At 42.5% G+C, this 17305-nt stretch overlaps 1 protein-coding gene across 5 annotated transcripts in view; it reads left to right on the forward strand.

Moving 5' to 3' along the window:
• GPM6B (glycoprotein M6B) overlaps positions 1 to 17305 on the forward strand; it is a 157356-nt gene that overhangs the window by 117839 nt on the left and 22212 nt on the right. For 2 of the 5 annotated variants that reach the window (XM_043896775.1, XM_043896776.1), the window contains exon 2: positions 5509 to 5628. The exons of the other annotated variants lie outside the window; for them this stretch is intronic. In XM_043896775.1, coding sequence (XP_043752710.1) covers positions 5509 to 5628 — 120 coding nt within the window. The remainder of the gene's footprint in view (positions 1 to 5508; positions 5629 to 17305) is intronic. 5 annotated transcript variants of the gene reach the window in all.

Genomic DNA, 17305 nt, shown 5'->3' on the forward strand with positions numbered 1-17305 from the left:
TATTTCTGTGGAGTATTACTTGATGTCAATTCATTTGTGAAAAACCAATGCATCTAGACTCACTGGGAGGGTGTAATCTAGGGGCAGAAAAACAATTGAATCACTTGCTCTATTGGATGAAAAAAAACCCCTAAGTATCTGTTAGGAAAATTATTTTTTATTACATGTAGGAAATTGGAGTCTACTGAAGCAATTGTAGTCAGGCTAGTTAAGCTCCTCTGAATCATTGCTCAGCTACATTTCAGAACTCCAGGTGTCAAATTTCTAAGCACATAAAAAGAAAAATGTAGAAAATCAGGAATGATGTGTAATTTAAAATAAATTGCAGGCCGTAGTCAACATAAGAAATGAATGTGAATGGTTGATATAATTATAAAATGAACACATCCATTTAAATTTTTAATCAAATAAATATAATTTCTTAGGTTTTTATTTTTTTAAAAAATTGAGTGAAAGATGTGCACTTTTGGCCAAAAAAATTTTATTTGTATTGTTTTTGTTTGGGAAGGAAAACACTCCTCTAGAATATCTGACCCATAGGCCAAAAACCCAGAGGGACACATTTAACGTGTTACACTCACCCTGGTGATCTGGGAATTATTTGGTGTTGAGATTTTTATTAACGTTTTCTGACTTGATTATGTACATCTGGTGCGGAGAAAGTTGTAGGTGCAGTTTTCTTCCTATAACGATCTGCCAAGGAGGACATTTGAAGAGAGGGTATCTGGGGATGAGACTGTAGAGAAAAGCAGGGCTGGCCAGATGGTGCTGGCCATATGTGGTAGGTATGATACAGCTTGCTTTTATTTATTTTTTTTTAGAAAATTTAAATGTGGAGGAGATCTAGACAAGCCAGTTGGTACCTCTCTTCCTTTGATACGATCATTTCCTTTTAAAGATTTGGCCTTGCTCATTCATTAGACAAAGAATTCGAACTCATTTCTGGAGATGGAGATTTACCTTCCTTGGAAGTGAGCGGAAATCTTGAATTCCGATTGTAATGTTAAAAAACATCATCTCTCTCTGTTATTTGGGAGTACATGCCAATGTGAACAGTCTTCATAATGTGACTTATTAGCTTTGCTGTATCTGAGAACACATGTCGTAACCAGTGGCCCCATATCGTAAGTTTCCCCTCACTGGGACTGGTGATAAATTGGCCTGTTCTGAGATACTCCCTTGCTTGTTTCTCCTTGAGACCCAGTGTTCATCCATGTGAGATGGTTGGCCAGGAATGAGGATGGCTGTGGGGCGGAGGAAGAAGGTGGCTTTTAAGAGAGGGAGGCTATGCTCCCACCTTCACAAATGTACCTGGTTGTGCATTCTGTGGTTCGTTTCTTTATTCATTTAATAATGTTCCACTTTGAAGCATCACCCTTCTTCTGCCCTGTCAACTCATGTCATAGGAGCAGAAGGTGCCAACTCATCGTGGGAACTATTCTATAGAGTATAATCTTGCTTTTAACAATACTCTTGCTGACTGGTGGCAGATTAAATCTCAGATGATGATGCCCAAGAGGAGAATTTTGATCCTTGGCCAGCCCAGAGAAAGAATAATAGAGAAAATAAAATATTTTCCTAATTTGTAGACTCATTTGATGAATTGCATTAATTTTTTTTGTCTGTTCACTCCTTTCTGACTATCTTTGAGATCAGGGATCAGTGCACTTGATCTGTAATGGGTCTGAGAGTAAATATTTAGGCCCAGTGGGCCACACAGGGTTGTAACTCCTCAGCGCTTCCAGGTAGCGTGAAACAGCCATAGAGAGTGGATAAGTGCATAGGTGTGGCTGTGTTGCAGTAAAACTTCATTTGCAAAACCAGGTGGCCATCACTGGCTGACCCCTACTATATCCTATAGTGTTGTTATAGCATCCTTTAATATTTTAAATCCTACTTGAGTATAGAGGATGACAGACATAGCTTCCAGAGACCTGGCCCAGTGAGTATGGTTTATTTCTTTATTTTTTTTAGGAAGCTCAATCTTTGTTATTTAGTTGCTTCCAGTGATAATTTCCTAGATGGCAGAAAGCACACCAGCCTGCAGCTTAGTTATTCAGTCTCATCCCTAAATCACAGCATCTGAGTCAATGGGGAGAAAGTGTCCACAGCATTATTTTTATTTCCTTTCGTCAACCCCCCTATCATTTGTGTCATGCCCATCTTTGGTGATGACCATTCAGTTCTATGTCTCACCTCAGCCTCAACCATAAATAGCATGCAGTTGGCCAAGAAGTTCATTGGGATTTTTCAGTTCGCTCTTATGGGAAAACACAATCAAACTTCTTGACCAAGACCATTTCTGAGATGTCATAGTATTCTGTGATTTCTCGAGAATATCCAGTCTCCTGCCCATGTCTCCCTTCTACTCTCTACGGGGAGCATTTGCAGTCTTCCCACTGAGGAGCAGAAGCCAAAATCTTCCTGTATCTGTACGTTTTCCCCACTTCTTGACAACTGGCAGTCCAGAAAGGACGCCATTTTAAAACACTCCTCAAGCTGAGGCTTCCCCTCATGATCACGTGACTCCCTTTTAGGTTTTGGGCCCCTGTTCTTTTAAACAAAACATATCCTATGTTCTTTGAAATTTTATAATTTGATACTTACTATCTTTAAGTTTGGCTCAGAGATACAAAATAGAGGGTTTTCTTTCCCTTCGTGTGGAAAGATGAATTGTTGTCCAGAGGCCTTGTCACCCACTTAACTGACCCCATCTCCACACCTACAGGAAGAGGAAGAATGCTGAACTGAGTGTCTTGGGCATGGCCGCTTTACTCAGAAAACACATTAGTGTTGGGCAGTGCATGGTTTTTCATTGTCATTGCCAAGCAGCCTGTGCCTGACTGCCCACATGAGGAGATGTGGGCAGAGAAGGGATGAGTTCTTGACAGACATTTCCTGAATTGCCTACCCTGCCTTGGGTGAGGTCAGTGTGGTTGTGGGTGGGGTTGGGGACCTAGAGACCCATTGCTTGAGCCACAGGGTCCCAGGATATTCTCTTGCATTCAGCCAACTATTTATCTGGCAGACATGGATTGGGCACCTGCTGTGTGTTGGACTTGGAGAGAGAAATTTTTTGAAAGGAGGATGAAAACTTTTCAGATAGAAGTGATCGAGCTACTGGGAATCCTCATGCTTGAGGGTGACATAGAGGGCTTATAGCCACTTTAACCAGGAGTATGACTTGATCTCCTAGTTCTTTCCACCGGTCCCTGCTTTTGGAGAATATAGCACAACCCATGGTGTGAGAGAAACTCCCCTGAAGAGTAAACCAAAACTCTAAATGCAGGAAAGGCTGAGAGTTCAGAACTTTTAAGAACCCTGAAATAGCATCAGGAGCTTGGGATCTGAAATACATCTTGATGCACAGAAGCACAGCTTACCTCCAGACAGACCTCAGTAAAAGAGTAGAAACAGTGACAGCACAGGCCACAGTTGGATAACCTACCCTCTGGAGTCACATCACCCACATTTACGCACAGGCTCCTCCCCTCCAGCTGTGTGATCGTGGGCAAATAACTTAACTCTCAGTTGCCCCTAGCTTCTTCATTTGTAAAGCTAGAGGAATAATAGTACCTCCTTCATAGGATGGTTGTGACAAATACCTTGATCTTAAATGATTGAGGTAATGGTAACAGTCAGACTGTTTTTATCTTATGTATTGGCATATCCCAAATGTTCTAAGCTGTGATCACTTAGGAAGGTATCTGATTTAAACCTAATGCATGTGTAGAGGCCACCTAAATTTCACAGCCAAGGCAGATCCATCTCCTCTGACCCTAAACAAGGTCCTAAAATAAATTGCTTGAGGAAATCAGATCCCCATGATTCCAGGTGGGAAACTTTGAAGTGTGTCCAATATTCTATTGGAGATCAAAGACACCCAACTAAAGAAATTGTGGACTGACTGGAATAACAATCATGGACTGAGCAGAAATTCTTTTTGAAAGGACTGTCTTGAAACTTATGACTCAAACCTTGGAAGGACTAAAGTGATTGGCAGAATCAGAGCATGTGACATTCCTTATAAACATATTGACTTAAGTAGTTTTGCCTGTGTTACACATAGTTTAAAAAAAAACAAAAACTTTAACACTTTGCATTAAAAAAATTCCTGAGGGAACAGGTGTAACATGCTTTGGGTGGTACCCAGCACACTATAGCACATATCTCCATTTAACAACAGAGTCAGCAGCAGTAAAAATACTTCCATTATGTGGTTCTGATCTTGTCCTCACATCCTTTTTCCCCTCTCAAATGTCTTTAAAAGCCTTTAACTCTCCTTAAATGTCTCTAAAAAACATTACTTTATCACAGAACCAAGGAAATTTGCCGTAAAACACCACCTAGAAACATAGGTCTCCACTTCCCAAGTGGAAATACCACGAGAGTTTTCAGAGACTGTGGAGAGCAGAGTTGGGTTTCATAATGGCTGGGGAGGTGTTCAGTGGATCTGCTCAGGGCATTCGTTCTTTTGCCTTACCATGTGATGGTTTACTTAGTCCTTATCCTCAGTGGTCTAAGATGCCCGATGGGGCATTATAATGTGCTCTTCTGATGGAATAATTCCCCCACATCAATGTCAGCACCATTTGTTTAATCCTTAAATATTTGTGGCACCCTGGAAGCCGTAACCCATCATTAGGTTTGATAGGATTCTCAGCTAGAAACTGGCCATAGTGACCTTATGGTCTCTTGAGATTTCAAGGTTGTAATTCAGCTAACAGTTACCAGCATCTGACTCTGTGTCAGGCAAGTTGGTAGATAGTTTTCTGTCCACTTCCCTAAGAAGTATGAGATATAGTCAGATTACCAGTTGGGACCTACTTGAGTCCCCAGGAGGCCGCTTGTCACCTTGTGTGTGAGGAAGCAGTGCTTCAAGCCCAATGCCCACAGCCCTTTCTCTGTCAAGACACTGGGAGATCACCGGAACAAGATTTAATGTGGAACATTCTAGACTCTGAAGTCCTGAGCTTAGATGAGATGACAGAGAATACTGCCGATGTCATTGGGAGGACAGGAGTGTCACCTAAGATTCAGCAGACCATGGGGTTATTGGCTGGAACTAGCTACCATTAGAGGAAGCCTGGATTCACATTCACTTATGTAGCTACAATAATGATTGTGCTCTGTGGGTCTGAAAGTGAACTGAACAGAAAGAAAAAAAATACAATGGTAAGAAGCCAGCTTTTCCTTATCAACAGTGTCTGCCCAACATGAGCATTCGAAGGGGTTAGGAGGATTGGGAGGAGATGGAGAAAATAGAGAAAGAAAATATTGGTGATTTTTTTTTTGTCAACTTAAATTCAAAAATGGAGGAGGAGACGCTAATGTTCTCAGCGTATCATGCCGAGTTGATAAGATGGTACTGAAAGGTTGCAGTTCAATAGCGTATTTTGTGTATTCGTCGTTTCCTGTAATTATATGGTAAAAGAATACATTAAAATGCTGATGTAGAATCTTTGCTGGAGATAGAGACACTGACTCTTTGCCACCTGAAATTGGCAGTGAACAGCAGAGCTGAAATGGAAATTGGCAGGTACCACTGGATGTACCCAGGCTCAAAGAACCACCAGTACCGTCCCGTGCCAACCCTGGGGGACAGGGCTAACCCCTTGAGCAGTCCAGGTAAATACAGCCTCGGGGTGCATTCGCATAGCAACTCAACTGTTATCTTTAATATGATTTGTGATAGCTCTTTTGGTTTGGTGCTGTTTTCTGTTTTGCTTAATGCATTCATTTGTTCACAGGGGCTGGGGTGGAAGTGGCCCTTTAAAATTGTTTTCATCATCTTTTTCTCTCTTCCTCTCCATTCCACCCCATCTTTCCCCTCTTTATTCTCCCTCCTCCCTGTTTTCTTTTCCTCCTCATCTCTTCTTCTCAAAGGGAGCAAGGTACAATGAGATGTGCCTTGGGGTTAAGCATGAAATGTCTAATATTTGAACCACCAATGGGGTGGGGCAGTCACGCGTGCCTATCATGGGTCCAAGAACTGAGCTGGGACATTTGAGGAGCCTGGGCTCTGAGAGTGCTGTCAGTGGCCCCAAACATCTCTCTGGCCACATGGCTCTTCAGCCCTCTGATTTATTAACATCAGTCTGTTACCTTTGAGAAGGAAAACTCAGAGCCCATGAAATGAGGATCATATACTTGGGTACTTGACCCCATCGGGTAGGTCCATGGGGTCCAATCTCTAGCCTCCTTGTTCAGAGGAACACTGGCCTCTCAAAACATCTAAGTGCTGAGTCGGAGTGAACTGTGCATCAGCCCTTCTGGGGACCTGGAAGGGGAGAAACCTGAGCGATATGCACACCCACCCTCCACATCCCTGAAGTCCACACAGAGCTAAGACTCAGTGGTTTTAAGTTACTTAAAATGGGAATAGAAAGGGATGGTGGTGGGTCAGAGAAACACACCAGGCTTCAAGTTATTGCTGGAATTCTGTGTGAACCCATAGCGTCGTTCATCCAAAATGTCTTAACTTCTGCAAGAATAAATCAGAAATGACAGCATAGAATCGAAAAGTCTAGAAAGAGCAATCTGGAGGTACAATGTAAGACCTACACTGAGTTACAAAGTCATAGCACCCGTCATTCACTTAATAATTAAAACTTTTTTTCCTTAAAACCTGAATTGTGACTTCATGTTAATTAACACAAAATCTGTCTTTGGATTTAGTTCTCTGCCTTGAGTGACAAATTCCTTCACTCCATCTCTGGCCGTTAGGCACCAGCTCTGTGTGCCTGTGTAGTGCCGGCTTGAAGAGATGAGCAAGAAATGCAACCAGACATTTGTTCTCTTGGAGCCTTTGAAGGATGGAAGGTTCTAGAAGCTTGATTTTTAAAAATTGCCATTAGGCATGATATATCCATACAGTGGAATACTGTGTGGCGATGAGAGGGAATGAAGGGTGCATACTACACACTGGCACAGATGGGTCTCAGAAACAGGATGCTGAGTCAAAGATGACACATGAGAGCAAATACTGCAGGGTTCCACTGACATGAAATGTCCAGAAATGGCAAATCCAGAGAGACAGAAAATAGCTGAGTGCTTGCTGGAGACTGGGGGAGGCACCATTGGGGAGTGACTGCTGAGGGTACAAGGATCCTTTATGGAGTGATGGAGCTGTTTTCAAATTCGATTGTGGTGATGGTTACACCACGCTGTAAATTGACTCAAAACCAGACTGGATCGTACACTTTAAAAGGTGAATTTTCTATGTAAACTTAGCTCAAAAGCCTCCCCTGCTCCCTGCTCTGAAAAGGAAAATATGTACAATTGAATGGCAGGGAGGGAAAGAGAACGGGCAGTACTTGTTAACATGACAAGAAGCTCTCCACATTGTCTGTAACGGTTGGGGCTAAATTCTTAATGTTGTGAAGTAATTAGCCTCCAACTAATAAAAAAATTAAAAAAAAAAAAAAAAAAAGAATTCAGAAGAGTTGGGGCTTTTGAAAAGTGATGTGGCACACATACCGTGTGCACTTGCCATGTCCCCAGCAAGATCCAGGTGCGCCCCTCAAGTGCAACACATGGATCTTTCTGGAGTGCTGGACTCAGGTCAATGACATCTGCAAACAGCCTCTGGGCCATTCAAGGTCAGTTTTGGATATCAAGGGAATTCAGAGCAGAACGAGTTTGGCTGCCAGATGAACTCCACCCCCACCCCATCCCCCAAAAGAAACCAACCTTAGTTTTCAGAGGTTTGGGAATTCTGGAGTGGTATGATGAGAAACTGTAGAATGCTAATAGTTAATCACATTGCTGGTGGTGTTTCAGGTGAGAATTCCAGGATCAAGCAAGTTCTTGTCGGAGGGGGAGAAAGAAAATCTCCAGAGGGAGGGACTGAACCTAGCCATGGTGTCGCCTTCCCAGTGGCCCAGAGATTTTGCTGTCTCCTCAGTCAGCACAGTTGCCATTCTGTGCTTAGATCCCAAACCAGATGGTGTGAGGGAAAAAATAGACGATTCCATATGGCTCTTGTGTCTTTTATTTCCCCCCTTTGCAGAATTCTCAGTTTCTTTCCAGTGGGGGACAGACAGTGGGAAGAGGTTTTGGTCCACGCCAACGGGTAGATCTTTGCCAAAGGAAAATGCAGGCACTGTGGCAGAGACCTCCTCTCCCTGAACTGCTTACTCCCCATGAGGGACGTCAAGGTGCTTCCAGTTTCCTTTGCCTCAGTCATTTCCCATCTTCCTTTTTGGGTGAAACTTCTCTGTGGAGTTATATTTTTAGCACTTGGCTAGTGAATCCTTCACCATCTGTACTTCTTTCTTCTTTTTAAATTGTTTAACTTCTTTGACCAGGTGGCATCCACATCTTCTTTGGGCCTCCAGGAAATCAAAGGGTGGGTGGCCACAAGGGCCACCTCAGGTGACACTGCCTTGGGGACCTAGGCCTGAGGCAGTGGCACTTGGGAAATGAGGAGCCCTTTGGGCTTCAGTTGTGTTCGATGGAATATTGTGCTTAGCGTGTAGGGCATGGTTCAGGCGACTGCAGGTTGTCACAAGGGCTTCAGTCAGTGTCATCAGAGAGAATTCAGATCCTCTCTTCCATGTGCAGTCCATGGGCCACCAGGATCAGCATGCCCTGGAAGCTTGTTACAAATGCAGTCTCAGGTCCAACCTGAGGCCTGCTGAATCTGAGTCTGCATTTTCAGAACTTTCCAGATGTTTCCTGGGCATAATGCAGTTCGAGAAGCACTAATTGAGAGCAAGGTCCAAAAGCAAGAATGGAGAAGACAGAGGAAGGAATTGAAGACGTGGATTTACCCTCAAACGTTTGAGAAATCACTGTGTTTCAAAAAGATGGAAGAGAATTGCTTCAAGTGTCCATTCTCCTTTCTGTCTCTCTTTATGGGGAGGTAGGTGTAAGAATTGCCAGTCGCTAATGCACTGAGTCCTGGTGAGTTTGAAAGGCCGGTGACCTTGGATTCTCTTAGCTACTTATCTGAAAATGTGCCTCCTCTTATTTCCTTGTTTAAAATCGTGGTGAATGAGAGTGGAGGATGGGGCAGTGAAAATGGGACCGGCTTGTCTCCTTCTGGAGAAAGCGAGGAGAAAGCAGTTAATAGGAGTTGGGAGAAGTTCTCAAATGCCCCTCGTCATCTTCTTGAATATAATCCAGTGACATGTAAGGTGCTGTCACCTAATACAGCTGTAAGCTAAAAGACCAAGAATGACTATTCAGACACTGGTAAATCTGTGTAGTTCTGCATTCAGTCTACCAGGTAAGGGGTACAAAAGCCACTCCCTTCAGCAGTCTCCAGTTCCCCTCCTGTTGTTGTCATTGATGAGTCACTAAGTCATGTCCAAGTCTTTTGCAACCCTATGAACTATAGCCCTCCAGGCTCCTCTGTCCATGGGATTTCCCAGGCAAGAATACTGGAGTGGGTTGCCATGCCTTCCTTCAGGGGATCTTCCCGACCCAGGGATTGAACCCACGTCTCCTGCATTGGCAGGCTGGTTCTTTACCAATGAGCCAGCAGGGAAGCCCCTTCTGGCCAGCTCACAAATCCTAATGGCCCTGACGCTTGGACTCAGATGGCTGTAGATAATTCCAGAAGTCCAAAGAGATCACCCTCTCACATATGGACTAGAACCAAAGGTGTGGGGAGAGCATGAGGAATGTTGGTATTTGGCCGAGTTTTGAGCAGGAAGCCCCCGTTTTGGGATTTCCATGGCCAAGATTCCTGAGCAGCCATGGAAATCCCAACACGGGGACTTCCTGCTCAACACTTCGCTAAATACCAACAGTCCTGCTTGCTCAGTACTGTGCATCAGGTCACACTGCTGGGCTCCTCCTATCTGCCCAGGTGTGACCTGAGAAGGCAGGCCCCTTGATATCCCCAGCCTTTCTCCCTCTGGCCCCTTAGTCTGGGACTTCTCTGTCGTGGATCCACTCTATAGAGTGACACTTGGGATATGAGAGTCCTGGGAAATGCTATTGGATTTGGTGTTAGACTGTCTTGTCACACTGTCCTAACCTGTAGTTGTAAGGCCTTTTCTGAAAACACTTGAACTGTATTTCAAGGTGGGGAACCCATAATCTCTCTGTGTGCATCTTTGGTCTCTGTCGCTGGTCGTCTGTGGACTATAGCCCGGGGTCTGATGGTGTTGTATGGGTTGTTGGGCAGGGCAACTGTTCCCTGGAGTCTGGCTGGAGAAGCATTCTCAGTTTAGTAATGCTGTGGCCAGGGGAAGCCCCCAGTGTGTATGTCTGACGGCTGCCTATGATTGAAGTTGTTTCAGGTTAAATGCAGGTGAACAATGGACACAGTACAAGCATGTTCTAGCCCAGGTTCATGCCATAATACTTCTGAGTTTTTAAAGAGTTCTCTGCGTTTTGTTTTCTGCTGTGGATTATTTATTCCATTTTCAAATTACCTGCAGTTTTCACCCAAAAATGTGCCAGTAGAGGGCAGGTAACTATTTTATAACTTATTTACCAAAGGCTATTATGTCAGTCATATATATAGAGTTTTTCATTTACAAATGTTCAACTTTTTATCGGCTATACTGTTGATATATACTTAGCACTCAATTATGTAGTGGTGGCTGCCACTGTGTCTGTGACATACAGAACTCCCTTTGCTTTTTGGTCTTGTGTCTATTCCTCAGCTCAGCAGACAAAGAAAGCAGAGATGAAAGGCAGATCAGCCAGAACCAAGTGTCTATCTGGGCCTTTCGGTTAGGTAAAGCATCTGGTTTTAGAGAAACTGACTTGGATTATTCAAAGCAACAATTTATAGTCTCTTAGAAACAGTGACATCTGATCTTCGTTACCTTTATAATACCCCCCTGTGTTGTATGTTTTCAGTTTGAGTTAATTAAAATTAATTTTGTCTTGAACTCTTTTGCCTGCCCCACAGAGAGCTAACTGGAGACATTGGGAAGCAGCTCAAGTCTGCTTTTAGAGGTTAGTCTTCCTACCTCCCCAAGCTGTGTTCTTTTGGGGGTCCTGTTCACTCACAAATAGGTCACACATATACCCATACCCATGTGTTTCTAGATCTATCAAAAGCTTTTGTAAAATGGCTTGTGCACTGGGAAGCAGAAAGCTCTGGAAGTCTGAGTCATCTAGGTTGGATGAGACTTTGGAGAGCAGCTTGTGTTTTATCTAGTAACTTCCAGAGTCAGTGCTTTCACCCCAAGGAGTAACTAGTGGTGAAATGTCAGGCCAGTAGGAGCAAAACAGGTCTTTTCTGTGGTCTTAAGACAACTGTGAGGACTTGGCTTAGACCAGGCTGATGATCACAACTGTGTTTCACCACGTAAAAATCGCAACTGTGTTTTGGTGAATGAAGTTTTATTAGCACCAGCTATGGCCATTCATTTACAGATTGTCTGTGGCTGCTTTCCTGCAAAAACAGCAAAATTGAGTGGTTTTAGCCATATGCTCTGCAAAGCCAAAAAGAGTTACTATCTGGCCCTTTCCATAAAAAAAAAAAAGCCAACCCCTGACTTAGAGTAATTGTATTCTTAGCACTCGTTATAAATCCAGTCACTTATGGTAGGCAAGACCTACACATTTTGCTAGTCACTCAGTTTCCTAAAATCTCCATCCAAGACCCCTCACCTTCTTCTCTCCAGGCTCCAGAATCCTTGTTCCCTGGGGTACCGGTTGTTCACAAGCTTTAGACTAAAGCTCAGTCCTTCTTCAGAGGGTCCCTTGGCTCTTTCTGGAAGCTCAGCCCCTTTGGCCTCTTACAAGCCCTTTTCTGAGTGTTCCCACAATAAACCAAGTCCTGTTAAATAGATACTATGGGCTGTTTTCATCTATTACTCCATTTGTTATACTTTAGCGAGTTTTATTTTCTGTGTTAGGTAAAAGAATCACCAAGGATGCTGGTTAAACATTCAGATTCCCAGATTCCCCCTTTGGGGTGGGTCCCAGGAATTTGATATGTTTTGATAAGCTCCCCAGGCAATTCAGAGCCACACTGAAGTCTGACCACCACTACTGTATATGTGGAGGATCAAAATCTTAATGGAGAAAATAGTTCCTCATGATAACATCTTTGGTAAAGTATTGTTTCAGGTCAAAATACCTTTCTGAAGGGCAGCATAAGCTTGAAATCGAAAGGCAACTTATATACATTTTTCTATCAAGATGCCCAAAGCCAAATCACCTCATCCCTAGCAGACAGTGAATTTGAAGCAAACTTCTCTTGATGTTTTAAGATTGTCATTGCATCTTTGTGTCATTGCATTTTTTAAAAAATGCTTTAAAGATTCTGTTGTAGAGCTGCAGGCATATACCAGAGCTGAAGCTGTGTATTAGTTATCTATTGTTGTATGACAGATTAATCTTACACTCAATAGTCAGGAACAACAATGTATATCATCTCAATTTCTGTAGGTCAGGAATCTGGACTCTGCTTAGCTGTCTCTGAGTCTCTAACAAGGCTGTGACTGAAAGCATTGGCCAGGGCTGCAGTCTTATCTGAAGGCTCAACCATGGAAGAATCCACTTCCCAGATCATTTTTTGTGGTTGTTGTCAGGATTCAGTTCCTCAAAGGCTATGGAACTGAGGGCCTCAGCTACTCACTAGCTCTTGGCCCGAGACCTCCCTTGATTCTTTGCCATGTAGGCTTTCCCATATGTCCCTTATGACATGGCAGCTGACTTCATCAGACAGAGTGGGTGATAGAGTGTGCCAGCAAGATAGAGAGTGCTAGGAAGATGGAAGTCAGTTTTCTGAAACCTAACAGGGAAGCTAGTCATTAGGTTTAGCCCACACTCTGGGGGAGCGTATGAATATCAGGAGGTGAGGACCATCGGGGGTGTCTTAGAAGGCTACCTGTTGCAAGCTGTATAAACGTTTCAAAATGGAAATGCATCATGTGTCTCCTTAAAGCACTGGCTTCTTTCCTTAATGACAGTAGCCCCTACACTTTCCTGTCACCAACTAGCCCATAGGTTCTGTAGCTGTAGGATATCTTCCCCGCCCCCTCCAGCCCATACCACCCAGGTTGATATAGTTGATAAGGCTCCTGACTTTTGCTGCCAATCCTTAGTTTCCAAAAGGGACTTGTAACCTTTTACCATTACTAGCATCTTTTGTAAAAATTGAACTTAAGAAGCATATCTTGAAAAGGAAAAGAAAAAGAAGGTAATTTTTAAAAACTTTTTGAGTTACAGTCGATATGCACAACCTGCATACATGTAAAGTGACCTGTTGGATCAGCTCTGACATACATATGTGCCCATGAAATGAGCATCACAAACAAGATGGTGACATGTCTGCCAATCCCCCGGGTCCCTTTGTAAGCCCTTTCTTCCCACACAACCACTAACTCGTCCTCTGTCTCTGGGTGAGTTGATATTTTCTGGAATGGCCCCTAAAAAAATTTGTTCACATATATTCTCTCGTGTTTTCTCACAGAGCCATGCCTGTAAAATGCTGTGTGACTTTGACTGCTTCACAGCTCCAAGCTTTGTCTGATTTTTACCCTTTCTGCCTTCATTGAATACACCCTGCACCCTTTGAATAAAACTCAAAAAGACTCATTCTGCTACCACCCACAGTGGAAGAGTTTAGTTTGCACCCACTGCAATTCAGCCTACACGCTAGCACCAGATTAGTCTCTTAAAAGCACACCCCGGATCATGTCACTCGCCTGTTCACAAACCTTCCCTCTCTCTTTACAGCCTGCAAAATGAAGCACCCAGGGCTGCAGGCTGGCTCAGAGGCCTCCCCGCAGGAGGGCCCTGCCTGCCTCTCTAGCTTGTCTCCTGACAATGTCCCAATGCCCTTGACAAACTCCACCACACGCCCTCAAGTTTCCCTACTGGCGCCTAACCACATCAGTCCTGTTCTTCTTCACTCATGCTTGTCAATCTGTCCTAACCACAGGATCCTTCTGTTCTTAAAGGCCTGTCTACACCACTGCCACCCACACGCCCCTTCCTAAGCTCCCCACACTAAGCCAAGGAGATGTCTCTACCTCCCTCCCCATGTCCCTGAGTCACTTCGCTCTTCATTCTACTTGAATATTTCTGCTGTGTTCGTGTCCCTCACCCCACTCCAAAGCAAACCAAACCCCTGCAGCTCCCAGCACGGTGCCTTGCACATAGCAGCAATTCAATAGACACTCACTGAACTCAGTGCAATCCAACAACACATAGACACTGTAACCTAGATGGTCGAGGAGGTTGAGTGTTGCTAAAGCTTAGTATTGCAGGGGTGCCTCAAATTTCCTGAACACCCCACATATCTCCGTGCTTTTAAAACCTCTGTCATTTAGATTTAGAGCTAGCTTTCCAAAGAATCTGACACAACTGAGCAAGCACACACGCATCCCCAGCTTGCCTAGATTTCCCTGGTTCTTTGCTCCCCACTTAACTAGGCTAAGAGCACACACATGGTCTTTAGGAAAACCAAAGCCAGTCCCCACAGAAGGTGAAGGACGGGACCAACAAGCATCTGTGTCTTAACTTTACTCTCACTGTATGAACATAGCTTTCCTTTTCTATGATTGCTTATCTTCTACTGCCCAAGCCATATTGCAAATGTGAGAGGCTCATCAATTTTGAGATGTTTCACAACATGCCACAAAAATGAAAATTTTTGATTTCACAGACTTTAGGACCAGGTTTTAGAAGGATATCCCAAAAAACAATTCTCTTTATATCATTAAAAATAGTTTCAGTTTTCTTGGCATTATACAGTTGGACTTGTATGTCAATGACTCTAAGAAGGTCATAAGAGAACTGGGAAGCAACCTATCTTTGTGGGTGTTTTCTTACTTAGGTCTTTAACAGGAAGCTCCCATGTCCACTGACTTCATGATACCTTCTTTTTTTTTTTTTTTTCATGATACCTTCTTAATAGTATATACCAGTTTACCATTTGGGGTTTACAGACTTTGGGCTGCTAAGTCCCTTTACTCTCTTAAAAATAATTGAAGACCCTCCCTGAAAGCTTTTGCTTATGTGGGTTATATCTCTAGGTATTTTTGTATTAGAAATTATAACTAAGATATTACTTAAGTAATATTTTCATCATAGAAGTTAAAAGTTATATAATTTATTTTTATAGGTTCTTTATTAGTATTTGACCTCAGAAATAGATTATATTTTACCCTTTAAAAAATAATGAACTTATTTATTTAAAATATTACTAATAAACCCATTACCTGGTAACAAAAATAATGTTTGAGAAAGATAACTCTTCCCAAACAAGGCAAAGCTTGAGTGAGAAGAGTAGCACTGTTTTATATTTTCTCAAATCTCTGTAATATCTGGCTTAATATTCAACAGCTATTACCTTTACATCTGCCTCTGCATTCACTCACAGGCATCTTGGAGCATCTAGTTTCTGCTGAAGTGTATGAAGAAAACTCAGTCTGTCACAGATAGGTGGTTGGAGAAGGGAGGAATATTTTAATGGCCTTTTCATGTATTTGTGGAACTCTTCCTTGATAATACACCAAAATCCAGCAAGTGGTGATTTCTTAAAGATTATTGATAATGTGGAATCTGAAACTGTATTAGTGAACTTTTTCTACTCCATTCCATTAAAATCTATTGCTCTCCCTTGCAGTCTGATTGGTGTGTATTAGAGAATGATTTTGTAACATCCTTCATTGGTCACTTGGAAAATACCGGTTCTCTGGCTGGTACAAATCTTCCAAGTATTGACACATTTTATTATATCATATCCCAAAAGTCACATTTCATTAACATCACCACTGATTTCATTAAGAAGTCTTCTAAGTACTGGGAAGCTGGGCCTTTCACAGGTGCAAGTTTTCCAAAATTGATTGGCAACAGATACTGTCGCTTATTTTCTTTGAAGTTGACAAGGTCATTTACATCATTTTAAAGAAAATTTGTGCCAGATAACCAAGTCTGTATGTCTGTGTGTATCATGTTTCAGGTATAGTATTGTAATTCAGCATCTGTATACAACATCTGTGTACACTGCAGAGTGATCACCACCACAAAATCTAGTTACCATCCATCACCAGACTAACAGTTGACCCCCGCTTCACCCATTTCACCCAACTCCCGACCCCCTTCCTCTCTGGTAACTACTAATCTGTTCTCTGTATCTGTGAATTGTTTTTTGTTTTTGTTTTTTTTTAAATTATACATATGAGTGAAATTATATGCTATTTGTCTTTCTCCACCTGACTTAACCTATATAGCGTAATGCCCTCAAGGTCCATCCATGTTGTTGCAAATGGCAAGAATTTGTTCTTTTTTATAGCTGAGTAGTATTAATGAGACATACACATAAGATATATATCATATCATCTTTTTAAAAATTACTGAAGTATAGTTGGTTTATAATGTGTTAGTTTCTGGTGTACAGCAGAGTGATTCAGTTATACATATACTCATTCTTTTTCACATTTTTTTCCCATATAGGTTATTACAGAATATTGAGTACAGTTCCCTATGCTGTGCAGTAGGTCATTATTAGTTTTCCATTTTATATATAGTAGTGTGTATATGTTAACCCCAAGCTCCTATTTTATCCCTCCCCCACGTATTTCCCCTTTGGTAATCATAAGTTTGTTTTTGAAATCTGTGAGTCTGTTTCTATATTGTAAATAAGTTCATTTGTATCATTTTTTAAAATTAGGTTCTGCTTATAAGTGATTAACAATGTTTGTCCTCCTCTGTCTGACTTAACTCAGTATGATAATGTCTAGGTCCATCCATGTTGCTACAGATGGCATTCTTTCATTCTTTCTAATGGCTGAGTAGTATTCCATTGTATATATGTACCACTAAGTGGACATGAATTTGTGCAAACTCTGCAAGATAGTGCAGGACAGGGAAGCCTGGTGTACTGCAGTCTGTGGGGTTGCAAACAGTCAGACATGACTTAGCAACTGAATGATGACATCTTCTTTACCCATTCGTCTGCTGACGGACATTGAAGTTGCTTCCCTTCCTTGGTTATTGTAAATAGTGCTGCAGTGAACATTGGGTTGCATGTGTCTTTTCAAATTACAGTTTTCTCAGGATATATGCTCAGGCGTGGGATTGCTGGATCATATGGTAGTTCTTGAGCTTCCCAGGTGGTGCTGGTAGTAAAAATCCTGCCTGCCAAGGCAGGAGACATAAGAGATGTGGGTTCAGGATCGAACCAGGGGAAATGGAAACCCACTCCAGTATCCGTGCCTGGAGAATCCCATGGACAGAGGAGCCTGGTGAGCTACAGTCCATAGGGTCACAAAGAGTCGGACACAACTGATGTAACTTAGCATGCATGCATGCATGGTAGTTTTTATATCATCTTTATCCATTTATCCATCAGTGGGCATAGGTTGTTTCCATGTCTTGG

Source organism: Cervus elaphus, chromosome X (genome assembly GCF_910594005.1).
Source record: "Cervus elaphus chromosome X, mCerEla1.1, whole genome shotgun sequence".
NCBI lineage: Eukaryota > Metazoa > Chordata > Mammalia > Artiodactyla > Cervidae > Cervus > Cervus elaphus.